The sequence below is a fragment of the Physeter macrocephalus genome, chromosome 11 (genome assembly GCF_002837175.3).
Source record: "Physeter macrocephalus isolate SW-GA chromosome 11, ASM283717v5, whole genome shotgun sequence".
NCBI classification, from domain to species: Eukaryota; Metazoa; Chordata; class Mammalia; order Artiodactyla; family Physeteridae; genus Physeter; species Physeter macrocephalus.
In genome coordinates this window covers 168,369,706-168,390,820 of record NC_041224.1, presented here as the reverse complement: position 1 = coordinate 168,390,820, position 21,115 = coordinate 168,369,706, and the positions used below count along the sequence as shown (strand labels likewise).

The 21,115-nt window shown below is 46.9% G+C and overlaps 1 protein-coding gene across 7 annotated transcripts in view; it reads left to right on the top strand.

The window, feature by feature from the left end:
- The window catches only part of FOXN3 (forkhead box N3), a 239,605-nt gene that overhangs the window by 199,419 nt on the left and 19,071 nt on the right, over positions 1-21,115 (top strand). For 4 of the 7 annotated variants that reach the window (XM_028496301.2, XM_028496297.2, XM_028496298.2 and 1 more), the window contains one exon: positions 20,840-20,945. In XM_028496301.2, the coding sequence (XP_028352102.1) occupies positions 20,840-20,945 (106 nt within the window). Of the gene's footprint in view, positions 1-10,655; positions 10,722-20,839; positions 20,946-21,115 lie in introns of all 7 variants that reach the window. The other 3 variants (XM_028496299.2, XM_028496295.2, XM_028496296.2) reach the window with 2 other exon arrangements.

Here is a 21,115-nt window from a genome sequence, read left to right as displayed (position 1 = left end):
ACCTGTGCTCCGCAACGGGAGAGGCCACAACAGTGAGAGGCCCGCGTACAGCAAAAAAAAAAAAAAAAAAAATATGGTAGACTTGATGTGGAAAGCACGGGGCAAGGTTTATTTATTTTATTTTATTTATTTTTGGGGGGCGGGGGGCGTGCCGCACTGCTTGTGGGATCTTAGTTCCCCGACCAGGGATCGAACCCAGGCCCTCGGAAGTGAAAGCACGGAGTCCTAACCACTGAACCACCAGGGAATTCCTGAGGGGTAAGGTTTAGTTCTGACGTGTCCTATCTGATGACAGTCGCCTGTCAGATCTGGGAAAATCAATGGTTCCCTGTTCCTTTTGAAATTCTTTTGAGTCAGCATAATACATACATTCCCAGACAAAGTGAGCCTTGTGTTTAGAGTTACTTCCTCCAGTCCTTCATCCCTTGAACGTTAGGGAGGAAGACAGTTGAAAGCTGGGCAAGCAGTTGCTTTGTGCCTTGGAACACTGATGTCAACCTTCTGTGTGATAATTACTTTCACTAACACACCTGCCGGTGTCACTCTGCGATGGAATCTTTGCCTCTGGAAAAGGGGCTTTGCACATCTACCCACTTTAAGAGAGAGCTAATTGGAGATGCCGTGCAAATGGAAATATTCAATTGTCAGCAACAGTAAGCATTGCATGCCTGGTGGGGACCAGGCCACCATGAGAACGGCTGGAGCTATGGAAGAGTTTGTGCAGGAGTTGCCAGAAATCCTGTGACCTTTCCTAGAGGAGGAAGTGGTTTCTAGGGTGGGGACTGGGCAGGAGCTGATTTTCCAGTAGGTGGGAAGAAGTGATAGCTGGGCAAGACAAGCTCGCAGCATGGGGAGGGGGGAAACCGGCTAAGATAGATGCCCTGGAGTTCCCCTATCACCTCCCGCGTGTTACGCATCCAGCCCTCTGGTGCTCTTGTTGTCCCACTGGGCCTTTAGCTCCTGTCTCAGGGATCCCCAGCCTGGTTCTGCCTCTGGCTTCTGGACCTGGTGCATCCTTCCTCCGAGACATGAGTGTGGCCAGGCCTTCCGGTTCTCAGGGCTCTTTTGGGAGCCCCCCATTCCCGTTCCTGCCCCTGGAAGCCTTCCATACTCAGGGCTGGCTTCCTGGTCCCAGCTGGGTGGTGGGCTTTTGCTCTATCACTGGTTGAAGAAGCCAGGAGCAAACACGAGGTTTTCAAAGCAAAGAATTCCAGAGTCTCAAAGGCTTCAGCATGTATCCCCTTCAGTCGTCCCTCCCAGCATCAGAAGCCCCTCTACAAAGCCCCCAGATGTCTCCTCTGCTCGTGGCTGTCATCTACAGCATCCCCAGAGAGGCAAAAGTCAGAGAATGCAGTAAGCAGAGATTTACAACTGAAGGAGGCGCAAAGGGAAAGGCACTTCTGAGGAATATGTAGCTTCTCATTCACCTACAGGAAGTTTAAAAAGAGTTTCTTTTTTAGAAACTCCCCGCAGACAAGCCGCCGTAGAACAGTTTAACAAGCCAAACAGAACCAAACCAGAACTCCCTGCCTCTTACGTAACGGTTACATCTCACGGGACGGAAGTCATAACCTGTTCTGGGTTTCCTGTCACCTTTGCCCACATGCTCCAGTTCTAGAATTTTGGACCCTTTGTACTGTCCATCTTGGTCCATGTGGTTCCTTTCCGTTCGCTCCCAGGCAGCTGCTAGAAAGATTTCCATCAACTGGTCAAAGATATTAAAGAGGCAGACGTTCATCGTGGGGAAAATTCAGAGCGCCGATATGAGGTGTTGGTGTGACAGTGTCTTGGCTGAGAGGAGAGGGGTGAACCTGAAGTGAGCCAGGAGAGGGTGGTGGCATTGCTTTCATTGGAGGCACAGACTTGGAAAAGTAGGGAATGAGACGCAGACCTCTGAAGAAGCAAAGGAGACTTTAGAATTAAGCGACTCAGTACACAACAAAGTTAAAGCGTTTCTTGTTCTCCAGAGAAAAACAGAAGGATGGAAGCGTCTGGCCTGAGGAGTGTCGAGGAGCTTTCTTTTACTTCTCAAGCAGGGAGGGAAGCAGCAGCAAGAGTGAGTGACTCGCAGCGAGTTCGAGGCCCCGGGGGGCCCGTGGCTCAGCCTCCCTAACACCACATTAGAAACGGGGCATCTGAGACTTACAGAGGTGACAGCCCGTGTCACCTGACTCCCAGCCCAGGGTGTACCCTGAGCTCAGCACTTACCTTCCAGATGCTTTCCCTCCCATCCCTTCTGCATGAAATAGAATCAGGGTAATAGATGGGCAATTTACAGGAGTTAGAAGGATGCCCCTGGCTGGGAAGCTGGCTTGTAGAGCTGTGTTCCTAATTTGCAGAGTTGACCGAGATGGTCAGAGCCAGTAAATCCCTCATTTAGAGCTCACCAGTCACTGGGTTGAAGCTGACGAAGAAGATGTGTGAGTGGGAGCCTAATAATCCTAAAATGCACGTAGAATTTATTCAGCCTGTAGTTCACCCCGACCTTTTCTAGATTCTCTTTTGTGACAACAAACAACTGTTAGTGTCAACTTGTTTAATTGTTAGTTTTAATTCAATTCATTTCTTCAGTGTAGCAAGAGTTTGGAGATTGTTTGTGGGTTTTTTTGACGTAATCTTTTGGAGAAACAGGACTGCTCTTGGTGTTCTCTAGCTCCAACTCTCATCCTAAAGATAGTTTTTAAAAGTCACAACTTGGAGTCAATTTTTGTGTGAGGCTGTTATTCCCTAAAACCCCATCCATCGTGAAGATCATCCACCGGGCTCATCGGTGTCACTTTCCCTCATCTGGCTGTGAGAGCCTCTCAGATACGTAGCCGTGGTGAATACCATCTTAATCACCTCCAGCCAGAAGGGAGGTGGAAAAAATATTTCCGGTAAATGACCTCAGTAGATCTGACGGCACCGCCGGCCCGCCCCAGCCTGTTCTGTTGCCTTCGAGATCAGAGGCGGCTGGTGCAGATGTCTTGATCGATTGCAACAGCAGCCAAAGTGTGTGACTCCTACTTCAGTGGTTTCAAAGCCACAAATGTAGATATCCTATCTCTATAAAGCGACACCTAGGGATTTTGCAAAAAGGGGAGGAAAAGAGACATCAACAACAGAGTGAATTTTGTGTCTATCTGTTTACTTTTGATGTGTTCTATTTGAGGTACTTTGGCTCGAAGAACTGTTTTTCCTGACCATAGCACATGTACATGTAAGCTTAATACAGAGTTTCTCAACCTCAGCACTATTCACATTCTGAATCCAATAATTCTTTGTTGTGGGGGACTGTCAGTACACTGTAGAATGTTGGATAGCGTCCCTGGGTTAAGTGTTGCCACCAGGTGCCAGTAGCATCCGCCCCATCCCACCCGGTCATGACAATGAAAACTACCTCCAGACGTTGCCGTACACGGGGCAGACAACATTGCAATACGAGGGAAGGGGTGCAAAATCATCCCTGATTGAGAACCACTGACTCATGGAGTATGGAATGTACCTAACGAAACCATGCGTATCTACTCAGCATGCCCCAGGAAATGTACACCTTATTGAGATTTTTATTTCTTTTCTCGCTTTTGTATTTGCTTTCATCTATTTCTTGTTCCCTTAGCCCAAAAAGTTATCCAAGTGTTTTTTTCCTCCATTTTCAGGGGTTAATTAAATACTTTTAGATGTCACTCTCATGCAGAGTTACAGGAAAATGGATAAAGATATTTCAAAGCAAAGAGATCTAGGAAAGTTATAGATGATAAAGGATTTCAAGGGAGCACTTGCCATCCTCAATGGGCTTCTTTGGATGGCATTCAAATACCCTACTAAAGGAGGCTCTTTCCCTTTCCTGCACATCAGAACCCCCTGATAAATTTTTACAAAACTCAGTGTCATCTGGGATGGGGCCTGACATTTGGCTTTCTGGAGTTTTCTGGGGATTCCACTGTACATCCAGAGGCTTATGCCCTGGGAGCATCAGACAGTTGGATTGGATGAGGTGCGCATTCAAATGTTCAACATCTATTTTTCTAGCACCCCCTGTGCTCCAGGCACTGTTCTAGGTGCTGGGGATACAGCAGTGAAAAGGCAGACAAGGAAGAGCCCTTGTGGCAGGGCTCACTTTCTTGTGAAGAGTGTCAGAGAGAATATGAGCACCTTGGTGTGTGTATCTGGTTGAATGTATACTGTGTCCGTATGTCCGGTAATTTTTTTGTCCGAGTGTTTGTCATCCATTGTTTGGCTTTTTTTTAATGCTTCTTGAATCTCTTTTATTCACTTGCATAAAGACCTTTTGTCATCCTGTAAAACATTTCAGATATGAAAGGGAGGAGGGAGAAATAGAGAAACAGTGATTTCTAAGAGAGTTATGAGAGTTGGTTACTCTCAGGCTTTATATATGGGAAAAGTTTCATTATCACTGTTTTGTTAGGTTGGTCAACTCAGAGATGCTAAGGATGGTACTCACATTTTTTGCAGCCTTTCTATAGCAGTGAGGATTGAACCAGGGGTTTCTGGCCATCTTTTGTATTCTTAGTTTGTTAAAACAGATGGTCTCTGCAGTCACTTCCCTACGACCCCAGATCCTAGAGGAAGGGGCATGGATGTAAACAGAAGCCACACCCAGAACCCACAACATACCCATGCCAGGCCGAATGGATTGCTCTGAAGTGGACCCAGCAGATGCCCAGAATGACAGCCCACCACACCCCAGGGACACTAGGATAGTCTTCCAGCCTTGCTAAGAGTGTTGACTGCCCCCAAAGGCCTCGGAGCAGATGCCCCATTTGGTAGATACTCCCTGGAGTCCATGGTTCTGGCAGCCGTGAGCTGGAAAGGGAGGAAAAAGTCCGGGGACATTATGGGTGGAGCCAGGAACTCTTCAGCCCCTCCCATGTCTGTAGCCAGCCATCACCCTTTTAAAAGGAGTGAACTCAGACCCAGCGGAATGAAAGTCACATGCTAATGAGCAGCAGCCCCGGGACTCAAACCCAAGGATCCTTACGCCTTACCTTGTGCTCTTCCCGTCATACTCACAAGGAAAAAGCCTCCTCCTGGTGCCCAGAAGAAACTGTCTCCACGTTTTGGTAAAATGAAGGGCAATCTTTTTTTTTTTTTTTTTTTTTTAATCCAAACAGCTGACCCGTTGGTTCTGGAAACTTCGTTACCGGTTATTTCACTGTAGGATAACATAATTGTGTATATACCTTCAGGAGAAAGAGGATTTGAAAACATCTTTAAGATGTGTGACCGTTTTTCAGTCTCACAGTACAGAGAAGAGGCAATGTGATAAGACAACTGTATTAAAGATGAAAATTGAAATGGGCCGCTGGGAACCAGGCCAGAGGAGAGGTAACATTTGTTACTGAAGCATGAGAAAGGAGGACTTTTTTTAAATATGGGATTTGAGATTGGCTGGGCTTTAAGGATGGTCATTAAGCATCCGTGATGGCACTCTTGATGTTTTACTGAATTAACCGAGTGGTAAATGATATGGCCTCCGGTATTAGGACGCTGAACTCGGTACTGCTGTGAAACACGCCCCCACCCCCTCCAAAAATAAAGAGGGTCGTGCTTCTCTGTTCTCCTGTCCCCTTCTGCCTCACCCACGTTCCCCAGAGATACAACATAAAGGATACTTCTGCCAGGTGGAGCTTCATTCCTAAAAAGAGTTCCTGGCCAAAATATCTTCCTCTTTTCTTATGCTGGTAAGCTGCATTGAACCATCTTGGGAGTAGAATTCATTTTTTTTAAGCCCAGGGAACAATTTGACGCGGCCAACACGCTCCTCTTCCTCCCCCGAATCTAGTCCTGGACCTTTCACCTGTCAGAATCAGCATGCCTCTGAAGCAAAGCATCCCTGGCTCCAGAACAGCCGCCCAGTCTCCTAAAGCAGCTCCAGCCAAAAAGCTCCAAAACAAGCATCCTTGGTCAAAAGCATCCCACCAGGAAGATGTGCTTCCATCAGAAAGCCCCTTGGCTACGTAAGGACACAGACCACTGCCAAGTCTCTCCTGAGCTCAGAGATTGAGAGTCTTTTAGGGACACCCAAAGTGTGCTCATGAAAACTAACACGTCACCAAGGTGGCAGCTGGGGGTGAGCCCCAGAGAGAGGTAGAGAAGTAAGAGCTGTGCATGGCAGAGGAGGGAGAGATGGGCGCCATGCTGGGTCCTCATAGGGAGGGGGTCCGGGAGAGGAGGAGGGGATTGCTGTGCTAAGGCGGTGTCTTCAGGGGCTCAGGATTTGTAGGGAGAAAGCAGTGTGCTGGGCGCAGGTTTCCGGTTACAAACGCTTTGTGTCTGCCTTCTGAGAATCTGCAGTCTAAAGGAGAGGGAATGTCGGTATGAATACTGTGGTGTGTTTTTATGCGTGAAAAAGTCACCACAAAAAAACTTCGGCTTATGTATACTAATGTGACAGTGTGCCAAGATCTGTCATTAAGCGAAAAATAGGGGGACAAAGTTATCTTCAGAAGAGTGTTTTCCACATGAACCAATTTTTAAAGAATAGATATGTGTGCATGTGTAAGTGTATGTGTGCTGGTATTTCAGTGAATATACATAAACACCTGTATTTGTATAGACGGTGTTTGGACATATGTATAAGAAAATGTGAATCTGGGAGTGGGTCTATGGGGAAGGCATTTATTTCTCAAATTATATCCACCTAGTGTGTGTTTTTTGTTCACAGTGGGCATGCATTACTTTCTTGATTTTTTTTTTTAAGGGAAAAAATCTTAGACATTTTAATAATATTGTAGCATCTCTTTAGAGAGGAGAGATGGGTGGTTTTCGGCTCTGAAGACTGAAACACGCACAGGATGCCTGGGTGTGACAAGCGTAAAGGTGTGTCAGAGGTTTAGTAGAGGATCCGAGAGACTTTTTGACATAGAAACATGGCTGATTGAGGCTTCTTTCAGGCTGTCTGGTGTTTCTTCAACACACCTGGAGCCAAAGCGGGCCCTTCTAGCATTGATCTGTACAGGTCTGGGAGATCTGTGCTTAAGCAGCTTACTGGATCCAGAAAGAGGTCTGGTTGATTACTTCCATTTTCATTTATCTGTATCTGAGTATTGAACCCAGATAATGTTATATTTGATACACTAACAAATGAGACAAAAAGATGCCACTCAGGAGACAATTCTGTGCAATCTTGGGGTAGGCAGAGATTTCTTAGTTGGGACACAAAAAGCATTGAGCTATAAAAGAAATCGATAGATTGGATTTTACAAAAATTTCAAACTTCTACTTATTAAAAGACACTATTAAGAAGCTGAACAGACAGGCCGTGGACTCAGAAAAATATATCTTGCGAAGGACTTCTATCTAGAATGTTTAAAGAAACCTTACAATTCAATAGTAAGAAATTTAACAACCCAGTGAAAAAACAGGCACAAACTTGAACAGGCTTTCCACAAAAGAAGATCTACACATGGCCATTATGCACATGAAAAGATGTTCAACATTGTTTGTCAGCAGGGAAATACAAGTTAAAACCACGAGGAAATACCACGACACATCTAGAAAGGCTCAAGTTTTAAAAGATTGACAGTTTCAAATGTTGACAAAAATGTGGAGCAACTGGAACTCATACGTGGTACAGCCTCTTCGGAAAAGAGAATCAATCCTCTGTAAAGTTAAACATGCACTTACCAGCGGTTACCCAAGGGAATGAAAAGCTGTTCTCAGAAGACTGGTAGAAAAGTTCACAGCAGCTTTTTTTGTAAGTTCCCAAACTGGAATCAACCCAAATGTCCATCTACAGGTAGATGGATAAACAAATTGTAGTGTATCCATACAATGGGGTCCTACTTGACAATAACAGTAATAGGAATGAACTGCTGACGCCACAGCCTGGATGAATAACAGAAAGCAAATCAGTAGTTGCCCAGAGCAAGGGTAGGAATGACAGCGAAGGGGCACAAGGAAACCTTGGGGTGATGGAAATCTGTATCTTCACTCTGCCCTTTACCTTGATTATGGTGGTGGTAGCCCTGGGATAAAATTTGTCAGACTCATCAAACAATACACCGAGGATGACACTCACTATATCCCCCAGGGAAGGGCCGACACTGTCGTGCCAGGGTGTACACACCTGCACAAATTCAGGATCACGTTTTCTCATACCATTTACAGTTCTCATGTGTGCCAGTTCACCTACCAAGATATCATGAGGGAGGAATCCCATGCCTTGCCCTCCATTCCATTCTGCTCATAGGGCTTCATGAGCAAGAACTGACCCATTCAGAATGGAGAGTGGGGCTTAGGAATTGATCACGAATGAAATAATGAGAAGACTGGGCGTTACATTTGCCCCAAATGCCTGGAGACCAGCAGGAGTGCCAAGATAGCAACAGAATTCTTATCTGTGGAGGCCTCGGGCATGGCAAATCTGGTTGGAAGGAAGGATTTTCGCCTAGATTATATGTTTCTTTGGCTTGGCTGGGTGGGCTGGGGGTAGGGGTCATGGGTGGATGTTACGAGGGTCTGAAGCATTCCCCACGTTGCCCTTGGGGCTGCCCCACTTAGGTTCTGTGAAATCCGTGTGATGTTGTTACTCTTTCCCTTTAAAGTTCTCTTTCTCTCCCTTCTTTTTCTTTCTTTCATTACATCTTTCTACCTGTGGCCCTTTACACCTTCCTCCTGAGGTCGGATGTGTTTTTGAAGAGTACGGAACTACTTTCTTTAGTTTTCTGGCAAAATAAGTAGGAAAAGACTCCAGACTTCTTAGCTATATTTCCTCTTGTTCTGCCCGCATCAAGCCTCCTGGTCACTCAGGAAAACTCCAGTGAGAGTGGCCTGGGGAGGTGAGGACCGTCCAGCCAGGCCAAACGTGGGTTGCCTGCAGCACTTGCGTTCTCGAAGATGGCAAAGAACCTTTGCTTGGCGAGGGGAAACAGGCATGTTTTCTCATTCCTGAGAAAGGAAAGGCCCTTTCCAAAAAGAGGGCGTAGGAGAGGAAGGCCTCAGCGGCCCCCCCCCACATGGCACCTCCCGGGAGCTGCTTGCTGCCCATGGCTTGTGGGGTACCAGCAGTACCCTGATACTGCGAGCCCTTTGTCCTGGTGGGGACGTGAGAGGGCAGGGGCGGCGGCAACCCTGGGAGCACTGAGTGGAACTTTAAGTTTTTTGGTTCATCATTCAACTAATATATATATATTTTAACATCAGTGGGAATCGATGACTGTTTTAGGAGTTTCACCCCAGGAGTTGTCAAATAAGTTAGTCTACCTGTTTCTCATACAATATACTTCTTAAAATAAATTTTCACTCCATTATGAAGTGTAAGTAACGGACCTCCTGCAGGCAAAATAGAAAAAGACCTGAAGAGTCAAGTTCCTTTGCCTTTGTTTGTTTTTTTGGGTTTTTTTCTCTTTTGAGACACTGTCTTCTGAAACCAGACTCAACCGTATTATTAATCACTGGTAGGGCTTTATACTGTATCACATTACTCCCCTGGAATTAAACTGCACATATAAAGTTATGAAACATGTACTTTTTTAAACAGTAAAAAAGTTATTTTCTAACATAAAACCCCAGATAAAGTGCCATGGAGCCATTAGCAGTAAATTGAATTTTTTGGTATGTAATTTATACGAAAACTGACAAGTGCGACCCGACCCCGCCACCCTGCACCCGTCATTAGTCATCGGTTTAGTGGACGCGGAGGTAGTAATCTTCAAGGGCAGGCATTTGGATGTAGACTTCCTTTATTTGGACCGGGCTCAAGCGGCAGCTCCTGTCACTCGGCCTGGCTGCACTATTAGCGAATTTTACCCCAGGGCAGCTGGGACGCTGCACTGGGGCAGATGTTCTTTTCAGCCTATTCAGTGACCATTCTTGGGGGTTGTTTACTGTTGCCATGGTGACTTTCATTTCCATAGCAGCAGAGCTGCTGTTTCTCAGAGGAAAATGAATTTAGTTATAAAAGGATAATATTTTTCTGTCTGTATATAACCTGCCATCTGTCAACCGGTGGATCAGAAAGGATTCAGAAACTTATTAAGACTGATATCAATGAAGTGATGAGTTTTTTGTTTTATTTTTTGGTCCCATATTAAAAGCAATAATAGGTATTGAAACAAATGTCGTCCCCTCAACGTCAGAACTTTAATTTTTTTCCTTATATTGACGTGTGTGTGTGTTTAATGCCTCTACCGCCTCCACCACTGCTGTGACAACCTCATAAAATACAGTTTACATTCTGCTGACAAATGGAAATGACCGAATATCTTATCTGTATCTCACTAGATGCAGGTGTATAGCGCTTTCTCTTCTTGGTGCTGGGAGATTCCCTGGTTCCTTAAAGATTCCGGTGGCTGAACTTTCTATTGTCACCCCACTCTCCTACTCCTCCACCCCAGGGGACAAAGCTGTGCGGGTGAAAAGATCAGCAACTTATCAGGAACATACAGTGCAAATTATGAAATTAGCAAAATGCGAAAAAAAACCCGTGCTTTATCTGAAAAACTTGCTAACGTGCCCCTTACATCTCATTCTAGAATCACACTCTTCCTTGCAAATCCAAATGGGAAGAAAAGTCACCTTTGGGATAGCTCCTCTAGTTCCTGGAATTTTTTTTCTCTGTTGCATTCATAAACTGTAACGTGCAGGGGGAAAAACACCCACACACGCCGGCCCCGTTGTAAATAATGTTGTTTATTGGTTGATTTTTCCAGATCCTGACATTGATGCTGCCAGTGCCATGATGCTTTTGAATACTCCCCCTGAGATACAAGCAGGTTGTGAGTAGATATTTCTATAGCCTACAGCACCATAGTTTGTGAACTTAACCTTCTCCTTTATATACCAGGCCATAGGAAGAACTAATGCTCAAGCCAACCTTCCCTTATAGAATCACTTCAGACTACCTCAGTGCATGATTACATACATGTGCACATAAAGATGCAGCTACGCATATGTATGAATGAATGCATAGGTGTGTTTCCAAGATGAGAAAGTTCTAATATAATTTCAGGGCTTAAGACTTGGGGGCAGGGAAGTGGACCCTGTAATGAGTCCCAGAGGAGAGACCCTTTGTCCTGCAGGAATTGTTCCTGTGAGTTTGTAGTTTCTGCTAGAAGAGGCTACAGGGGGCCAGCCTGACAGTCGTGGAACTCAGCAGTGTCCGTTTTTAGACATTCCTCTCCCCTTGGGGACCTCATTAATAACAGGCTACCATTTTAGAGAGAGGAGAGGAAAATCTGGCGAGGCGGGGACGCAGGAGTTTGGAACAGCCTTAAAATGGAAACACTGTGGTGGCCCCCGCCCTGCCTCTTCCCCACCAGCTTTCCAGGGTGCCACAGACAGAAGGGCAGGGCTGGTTTAGCAAAGCAGGGCTCCTATCTTCATCTTCTGTTGGCCCTTGAGCAACGTCAAGCTTGAGACGACTCTTTTTCCTAACTTGAACTTCTCTTCTCTCCACCGTCGGATGTTTCTCCCCACCTCTGGAGCTACAACATTGTTAGAAAGCTCTCCTTCCCAAGTGATGACAAATGACCCCAACGCAGACATCTGTCCCCTCCTCCTCCCAACTTGAGGCTAGTTTCTCCGGCACATTCCACCCCCCACCGGAAGCCCGTTGAGCAGATAGCCACCACGGGCCGCTCAGCTCGCTGGCAGGACAATTGCATAGCCGCCTCCTGTGCATGAAACTCACGGCGTGGAGACGGCGGCGTGAAACGACACACCCCGCCGCGACGCCCACCAGGGCTGGCGCCCACCTGCCTCGTTCTGAGCGCTGCATGGCCTCCTGAGCAAAGGGAATCCCCCGCTTCTGGAGCTGACAGGGTTTCCCACAGGAGAACATCTGTTCCCAGACCCTACCCAGGTGTCTTTTGATGTGGAGTTCCAGACCATCCCTCCTAGCCTTCTAACTCGTCACAGCCTTCCAACAGCTTTGGGAAATTTGGCTCCATCCTTCCTTACCTGGTCCTTTTCTTAAAGGACCCAAGAGATGCAGCCAGGCATTCTCGGGAGAGACTCATCCCTGTGCCGCGGACTGCCATTACCTGATCCTGAAGGCACAGAGTTCTCATTCTCTCTTTGCTAAACTCAGCTTGCCGGCAGCTGAAATAACGGCTGCCCACCTCTCCGAGAAGGAAGCACCACTGTAAGCAGATGTGTACCGGTGCAGTCCTGTAACTAGCGGTTAACCTGTAGTGTGGGTTTTAAAAGATGTTTGAAGTTACGAGGGAATGAAAAAAACAAAATCAGAAGAAAAAAGCACCAAAACCTCCGTTCTCAGATGACTCTTGCAGGAAGAGTATAGACCAGACTGTAATTCAGTTACGGCCTGAAATGGTTTCTGAAATCAAGTTGCGTAATTCATCATGAGGCAAGCGTACTGATTTTATCAGAGCTGTGTAAGGTTCAGGCACCTTCCTTTGCACCCAGCCGCTGCCCGCAGTGATCATTGGTTTAAAGAAATAACTTGATGAACTGGAATAATGGAGTTAAGCAGGAAAAGGCAAAGGCATTGGTCATTAACAGCAGCTTTATAAAAATCCATTATCACTCGATTCTTGACCACAGATAGAAGAGGAAAAGGGTTGATCCTGATTAGCTGAGAAGTTAATTGTTTTAATGCTCTCACGGCTAAATGAACTTCTTCTCTCCCTTACTGTAACACAAACTGTGATAATTATTTTTTTCAAGGTACCCATAGTCTTACTTACATTGAAATGCTGAATTTGAGTTTTCAAAGCGCGTTCATGTCTTGAAGCTGTAGAGTCACGTAGGGCTTTCCTACCTCGCTCTCACCACTGTGAGAAACCCGGCTATAGCCTTCGTGAAGGCCCCCGCCAAGAGGGGGTTCCAGGGTCCTGGAAGGAAGGAACCAGGAAGCCCATGAAAGTCGTAGAAGACACATTGGCAGGAGCAGAGGAGCAGAGGAGTCCATTTAAGGACTGGGCAGAGGGTAGAACGTCACCTTTATATTCACCTTCCTGCCTGACCCCAAGCCTTGTAAAATCCCCTCGAGGCCAAGCTAGGGCATACTCAGTGGGCCGGGTGTAAAGCCCCCCCAAAATTGGACCAGTACCGTCGGAAGGAAGTGAGTGTCCGTTGAGCGTCCGCTCCAGGCACCTGGGGGAGCCAGGGGGTGCCTCCTCAGCCTTCTGAGAAACGCAGTCAGAGGTGTGTGTCTCCGACGCCAGGCCTCTCTTTTCACTTAGCTCTTCTTTGCCTCACTCTCCCCTCCCCTCCCCCGCCTGATGTTTCTTATCCTGGGATGTGATGCCTGATGTTTCTTATCCTGGGATGTGATGCAGTACCTCGCCTCCTGAGGGGAGAAGCATTCCACACATACGGTGGTGAAGCCACCGTGCCCTACGCCGCTGGCTTTGTGCAAAGGCTGGAAGCAGTGAGAGGTGACCCCTCGACCAAAAGGTTCAAAGGCAGCAGACACCCAGGCAGTGATGGAGTGTGGGCAGCCTGCCGGGGGGCGTGCGTACGCACGTGGCCCGGTGAGGATGTGTACGTGCATCACCCAGGTTCGGGGGTCCTGCCACTGCCCACGCGTGGGGAGCCTGGGTTCCTGTCTGCACGGAGGAGCCTGCCTCTGTTCTCCCCCGTGTTGCTCCGTGGCTGGGCTCTGTTTATAGAGCTTCCTCGTGTAATGCTATTTATAGCCCGTTGTTTTCACCTCCCGGGCTGTGTGATGCCCCTCTTTGAATGGGGGCCACCGGCCACCAACCTAGTCTGTCTGCCACTGGCACTCCCAGCAGTCGGAGGCTGTCCTGGATGGTTTGGAAGCCTTTTCCTTTGTCATCGCCCTTCGTAGCCAGTCCACTTCAGGTCACCAGATGGCAGCCACTTGGGTCTTTTCCACTCATCCTCCCTGCTCAGCATCTGCACAGCTAGCTCGGTGCAGACTGGCCTCAGTCCGGGTCTGAGCTGAGTAGGTCATACAAAGGAAACTTCTCCAGAAGTTGACAAGAACCCCAGTCATCCAAGACCCTTATCTCGGGGGGACCCGATCCTGCCCCAAGGGTGCTCCCTGCACTGTGTATTGCTTGAGCTGGACTCCCTGTGGGTCCCCTCAGCCCCTCCCTGTACTCTGATGCTCCTCTTTCGGTGAGGCAGCAGTGCACATCTAATCAAAACCTCAGGCCACAGCATTTTGTCTCCTCCGGTAGCACCGGTGGTAATGTTATCTTTCTCAGACTTTCCCAGATTGCAGTATGGGGAGCATTCTGCAAGGTGTGCCGTCGTGTCTCAGGTGCTCTGTAAAACACCACTTCCAGAAAAATCCAGGCAGGACACTGCTTCCTCCTTATCTCTTGAACTTTGGATTATGCTTCTAGTCAAGTCCATCCACCTACCCCACCCCCCAATAAAAAGTGGCTGTGTAGACTAATTCCAGCTTCTAGAGTCTACTCAAATACCTGCTTTGCAGTTCCCCTTCGACAAGCCCTGTGAGTCATCTTTAACCCCAGTGGAGGAATTGTTATTAAGTCAGGAGAAGTCAGGTCACCACTACTCATCTTCAAAGGCTTGCATGATCCCTGGTTGGAATGTTCCAGAGAGGAACTCTAGGTAATAAACAAAACAACAAAATGGGACGGAGGGGGGAGGCGGAGTTCTGCATCCCCCTCCCCAGAACTAGGGTATGTATGGATGCACCAGCCACCCGCGAAGAAGGGCAACCAGGAAGCAGGCTCCCCCCTCTCAGCCCCCTCCCCAGCATCTTTCCAAGTAAGCAGGTGGAAAGGCCAATTTTAGGAAAGGGAAGGCTTATCGGAATCACCTGCTGCTCAGCTTATGGCCTCTGGTAGCTTAGCCAGGGCTGCTCTCCAAAGGCAGCAGCGGGAGTGCAGGGGTTACTTTCACAAGCTGTGAGAATCAAGGAGACAGCATCAGGAGGGAAGCTGGGGAAGCCAGGATGGGGAGGAGCTGAGCGGCGGCGGAGCGTGCGGGAAAGTTTCTCTTGTGCCTTCAACTTTTTTTTTTTAGGTTCTGGAGACGATCACGTTTAGATCACAGTGAGCGGTGCTGCTTGATTGGAGTGTGTGTGTGTGTGTGTGTGTGTGTGTGTGTGTGTGTGTGTGTTGCTTTCTTGCTGGTTAAAAGTAAGAAAGTTGGGGCTTCCCTGGTGGCGCAGTGGTTGCGCGTCCGCCTGCCGATGCAGGGGAACCGATGGGAGGATCCCACATGCCGCGGAGCGGCTGGGCCCGTGAAGCCATGGCCGCTGGGCCTGCGCGTCCGGAGCCTGTGCTCCGCAACGGGAGAGGCCACAGCGGAGGGAGGCCCGCATACCACAAAACAAAACAAAACAAAAAGTAAGAAAGTTTAGGGTCATTGTATAACTTAAGATAAAGTGGTCGATCAGCTGGGAGCCCTGATTGGAGTGTGTGTGTGTGTGTGTGTGTGTGTGTGTGTGTGTGTGTGTGTTGCTTTCTTGCTGGTTAAAAGTAAGAAAGTTGGGGCTTCCCTGGTGGCGCAGTGGTTGCGCGTCCGCCTGCCGATGCAGGGGAACCGATGGGAGGATCCCACATGCCGCGGAGCGGCTGGGCCCGTGAAGCCATGGCCGCTGGGCCTGCGCGTCCGGAGCCTGTGCTCCGCAACGGGAGAGGCCACAGCGGAGGGAGGCCCGCATACCACAAAACAAAACAAAACAAAAAGTAAGAAAGTTTAGGGTCATTGTATAACTTAAGATAAAGTGGTCGATCAGCTGGGAGCCCGGGTGCTGATGTCCTTAGCACCGCATCCCAGGATTTGAGAGTCTCAGATGTATGTCTTCTCTCCTATAAAAGCCATTTAAAAAAATTTTTATTTTATATTGGAGTAGAGTTGATTAACAATGTTGTGTTAGTTTCAGGTGTACAGCAAAGTGGTTCAGTTATACATATACATGTGTCTATTCTTTTTCTAATTCTTTTCCCATTTAGGTTATTACAGAGTATTGGGCAGAGTTCCCTGTGAAGAGCCAAATATTTAACTGATCTAACAGAAAGGGAGGATGCTGGAGGCCTGTGCTTTTTTTATTTTTTTTTAAATTTTTGTTGGAGTATTGTTGATTTAGTGAGAGCCACAAATCTGAGTTTAAGGTTGATTTTGAATGTCCAGTTTCTTATGACATCTCTTCTCTAGCTGGAGCCCAGGTATAATTTCAGCACATTGGGTGGGGTGCACTGGGGTTTACGTGCTTTGGAATACGTTGAGGGAAATGCAAAGGAGATGAAAGGAAATCGATGCGCTCATAGGAGAAGGACTGAGGAGTGGTGGACTCGTGTTTCTCCAGATCCCAGACTCAAAAAAGCCATGCAGTAGGGACCTCAGAATACCTTTCTCAGACATTTTAGACTGGCTGTGATTCATCTTTCAAAAGCCACATTCTTGACACTTGGGGATGGAGACAGAAAGGAGAAAAGATGGGAGGACAGTTAAGCGTCACAGCCGGCTCCTGGCAGCCTGTGAGCAGAGGGGCACACCCGCCCGCCGCACATGAGGAGCGCTGCCAGTGCTGCGGACTGAGAAGTGCCGGGTTTGGCCGAGGCAGCGTTCAGTGGCAGCTCATTTGAGAACAAGCTCCAGGATTCAGAAGAAGAGCCTAGTTTGCACACCAGAAGTCTTGGCGAGGTTCAGAAAACAGCTCAGGGAAAACCTTTTAATGCTGAGGGATAGCTCCGTCCGTGAGATGCTCTTTGAAGTGAATACAGTTCATTGACCAGGAGGATGTTTTCAGGGGTGAGTGCAGAGTTAGGGAGAGCTACAAAAAGCGTAATAGGCTGAAAGAATTTCCCCATGTCCTGACCCCGTTAGGTCCCATGCCTCAGAGATAATTAGTAAGAAGATGCCATTGCGGTGAGATGGGAACGGTGATGATGAGCTTATATAATGGGCCAGCCACTGAGCTAGCAATTTGTGTACTTTGTCTTGTTTAATCTTAAAATGATCCTCTGAGGTATGTTTATGCCTACTTTACAGGTGCGGAAACTGAGGCACAGAAAGGGTAAGGCACTTGCCCAAAGCGTCAGAGCTAGTGGTGGGGCAAGACTTTGAACGGAGGCCATGTGGCCCCATGACTTGTACCCATGCAGGAGGCTTCTTCCCTGAAGCTTAAATGAGACCAGAGAGTCAAAAGAACCCAGGCTCCAGTAGGTGCTCAGTGAGGGCTGGCTTCCTTTCTCTGTTTCCTTTCAGGCCAGGTGCGCCCCTGGTGCTTAGAGGTTCTAGGCACTTGGGCAGAGGACTCTGGGCAAAAGAAAAAGTGGGGCTGCATTTCTCCTTTGACTGGCAGGTGATTCCGTGGCCGTACCAGAGGCCAGGGGAATGCGTGCTCCATGGCTCTCATCCGCCCTCTTCACTTCCCAGGGCTCCCTAGTCTTTGTCCCAGGATTTTAGGTGGTTCCGGTGTTTTTGCCAAAATGGTGACTCTGACGTGATTTGTTCAAGGAGATCGGAAGCGCCGTGAGAGCAGTGGTTGCTCTTCCAGCTAAGTCTGTGACCAGAAAGATGGTCAAGGTCTTCCAATACGGTCTGGTTTTGTGTTTACCCATTCTTATGGGCTTTCATCTCACCTGGACTGGAGACAGCACAGGCCACCCCAGCATTGCTCTCGGAATGTTGAGGATGATGATGAGGGGATTGTTGACTAATGTGTATTTTCAAAATAGCAATGCCTTTATTAATTCAGTTAAATCTCTAAATACTCTGTGTGATAAATACCGTTTGTCCCCTTCTTACTTAAGTAGCTTGTCAGGGGACACAGGCAGTAAAGGACACAGATGGGAAACACCAGAGTCTGGCTCTCAGCCGCTATGCTGCAGACCACTTCCTTGCTCAAAACCCTTTAATACTTTTCCCAATATCAATGGGATGAAGTCCAAAGGCATCTCATTCCTGCTAGGATCATGTGCTTTATCAAAATTACTTTTTAGTTCGTGTGCACATTGTGATTTTTAGCACTTCTAGGCCTGGTTTGTGCCTTTGAATCCCAACTTCGACGGCACTTCCTACAGGAAGGCTTCCCAGATAGCTTTTTTGGGGGTTAGGTGTCTCCATCTTTCATGCCTATAGGCCCCCTGCCCTAGCACTCGCCATAGTATATTTTCATTGCCTCTTCAGTTTTCTATCTGTCCCACTTAACTGTGGGGAACTTGTGTCCCCTTCATCTCATACGTAGGCAGGTAGTTGGTAATTTAATCCATTAATTGATACAATCTGTATATGGGACTGTAATAATTTTTACTGGTGAGAATTATAACCATGGTATAAATTTTAAATATTTAAGTGTTTTGGGGGGGTACCATTCTATGAGATTTGCTTGCTGTTCTAGATGAGATCCCTAGTGACTGATATATTAAATAGTATTATCAGAATTAAACTGAACCTGTGGTCATCTGACCATTTTGAGGAGAGTACCGTACAGCAAAATAATTGAAAAACCCTTTCCCATGATCCCCAAAACAGAGAGACAAACCAAAAACACCTCTCTTTTCAAGCAACCTGAAGCATCTGTCTACAAACTGCATAGTTCTACTGGTTTTTACATATGTCTGTCCACAGAAACTATTGGTATTTTCTTCTAGAAGTTGCGTAGTTTTAGTGCTTACGTTTAGGTCTATGATCCATTTCTAATTAATTTTCCTAATGGTATGAGGTGAGGACTGAGGTTCATTTTTTTCCAAATGGATCTCTGATTGTTCTCTCTTTTCTCCCATTGTGTTGTCTGCATATTTTTTGTCAAAAAATTAGTTGACCACACACACGAGTCTATTTCTGGACTCTATTTTGTTCCATTGATCTATATTTCTGCACTTACACCAATACCACACTGTCTTGTAGCTTTATAGGAATAATTCAGGTAAATATAAATTCTAGACACTCTTCTAGGGACTTCCCTGGTGGCGCAGTGGATAAGACTCTGTGCTCCCAATGCAGGGGGCCTGGGTTCCGCAAAAAAAAAAAAAAAAAAAAAAAAAAAAAAAAAAAAAAAAAAAAACTATAGACACTCTTCTAGAGTTCTAGAAAACTCATCAACTGGGCAAACTATGATAATTAGCTGCAATATCACATCATAACAGGTTTCATGCTTTTAAGATACCTGGTGAGTCCCCTGCCTCAGATGATCTAATATCTGAAATCAGGCTGATAGTATGGGATGGGTAGGAATTCCTGATCTAGTTGAACCTACCTTCATAATTAAATATGGGAAGAGACAGGGGATTCTGGAACCCCGACTGCACTAGTAGTACTGACTTCAGGCACTGGTTTCAATTTTGTCTCCCATCCCACCTTTTATAAAACCTAGTAACTAGGGCCTCACACAAACCTGGATGAGACATCGCAACAAATATTAGCAGGAGCTACAGAATGCCCAAGGAATCGGTCTATAACTTAATCCCATATTCCAGAGTGGACATTCATCCTACGTGAAAGACCTGACTAAAGGGTCAGAATATTTAAGTAAATGTGCTCTTAGAGACCTGAAAATGATAGGAGTAAAAAGTATATGCTGTGTATTTGGGGAAAAGTAGTTATTCTACACAAATAATATCAGCTTTAAAAACTTAATATCCAGAGTGGTTTTTATTTTTGAAGGTATGATTTTCTAGAGTCTTTTTGGTAAGGTGTTTGAGAAAGCACAGTTTGTCCACCTTGCCCCCGGATGAGACTGTGCCAGGGGCTAAATGAACACAGCCAGCGCTCTGGGGACTCTTCAGGATGCTGGCAGAAGAAGGGGTCTTAGAGAACACCGTTCAAAGAGGGACACAGAGATTCCGTGAGCTCGCGTGGAGTCCTACCAGAAGAACTAAGATTAAAACCCAGGTGTACAAGCCCTGTGTTAGTGCGCCCACACAGGATGCGTGCCTGGCCCCATATACACACACGGAGGAGTGTTGCTGGTGCAGTAAGAATATTAGCTTGAACCAGAAGAAACTGCTGTTTGGGAGGTCAAAAAAGATCGAATATCAGGGATTTCCTATGGTTCCCCTCTTCTGTAAATCCTCAGATTCATGTAAGGCCACCGTGAGTTTATATGCAGCATGGGCAGTATCTGATGGTCACTGGCCTGAAAGGTTGGCTTAGGATTAATCCAGGGATGAGTGTGTTTAGGAGACCATGGGATGATGAGAGAGCTTTCAGGAGATTTGCTTAGAGGAAGCTTCTGGGAAGGAGGAAGGCAGGCCCTCCAGAGTGGGTTGTGTGATTCTGAGGCAGAAGCCAGATCCACGCCATTGACAACCCTTCACTCCCAACAGAGATGGTTGTGAGGATGATGAGACGATGAGATGATGTTGTGAGCGCTGAGGTGCTGAGTAGTTGGTAAAATCGGCTCTGCTGTTCTTTTGGCTGTCTTTTTCCCTTGTTGGATTAAGGACACTTAGAAAGATGTTCCCAATTCTGACCATGAACAGCAAAGCATGAGGAAATGCTTTTGTTTGGTCATCTGCTGTCAGATGGTGTCAGGTTCTTAAGATCTTTTTAGGGTCTGACTAGATTTTAAAGATTATATTTAATAAATGCAAGAAAATAATATTTGAAGCCCACTTTTTAAAACTCATCTTTTTTTTTTTTTTTTTTTCCCCCACCAAGGCATCAATAATAAGCTATTGGTCTGACTTGGCTGACTAGATCTCTTTCTTGAGGTGTGGTATCTTTCTCTCTTTCTGTCTCGCTCTCATGGTATTTTTTTCTGTATCTATCTCCGTGTGTGTGTGTGTGTGTGTGTGTGTGTGTGTGTGTGTGTGTGTGTGTGTGTATGTTTTTCTCTGTCTCTGCTTGCTCTATGTACCTGTGACTATCTACTTCTCCCTTCTCTCTCTCGTTCTCTGGTGTATCCAAAATTTCTGACTCAGAACAGAAATCTTCACAGTTGGATTCACGTGTGGTGTCTTCTCCCTTTTTGCTCTTTCAGTTCCTCCAGGAGTGATACAAAACGGAACGCGGGTTCTGAGCCGAGGCCTGTTTCCCGGAGTCCGGCCATTGCCAATCACTCCCATTGGAATGACAGCAGCCGTGAGGTAAGGGAGAAGCTTGCTGGGCCAAGCCCAGCTGAGGAGCGGGAAGGACACCGTGTGTCCCCCGGGGCTACTCGAGGGGATGGAGAAGACCAGCCCTCTAAGTAGTAAACACAGAAATAGTTTGGGTGTTCGAAAAAGTTAAAGTAGCTCCCAGGGACCCCAATCCAAGT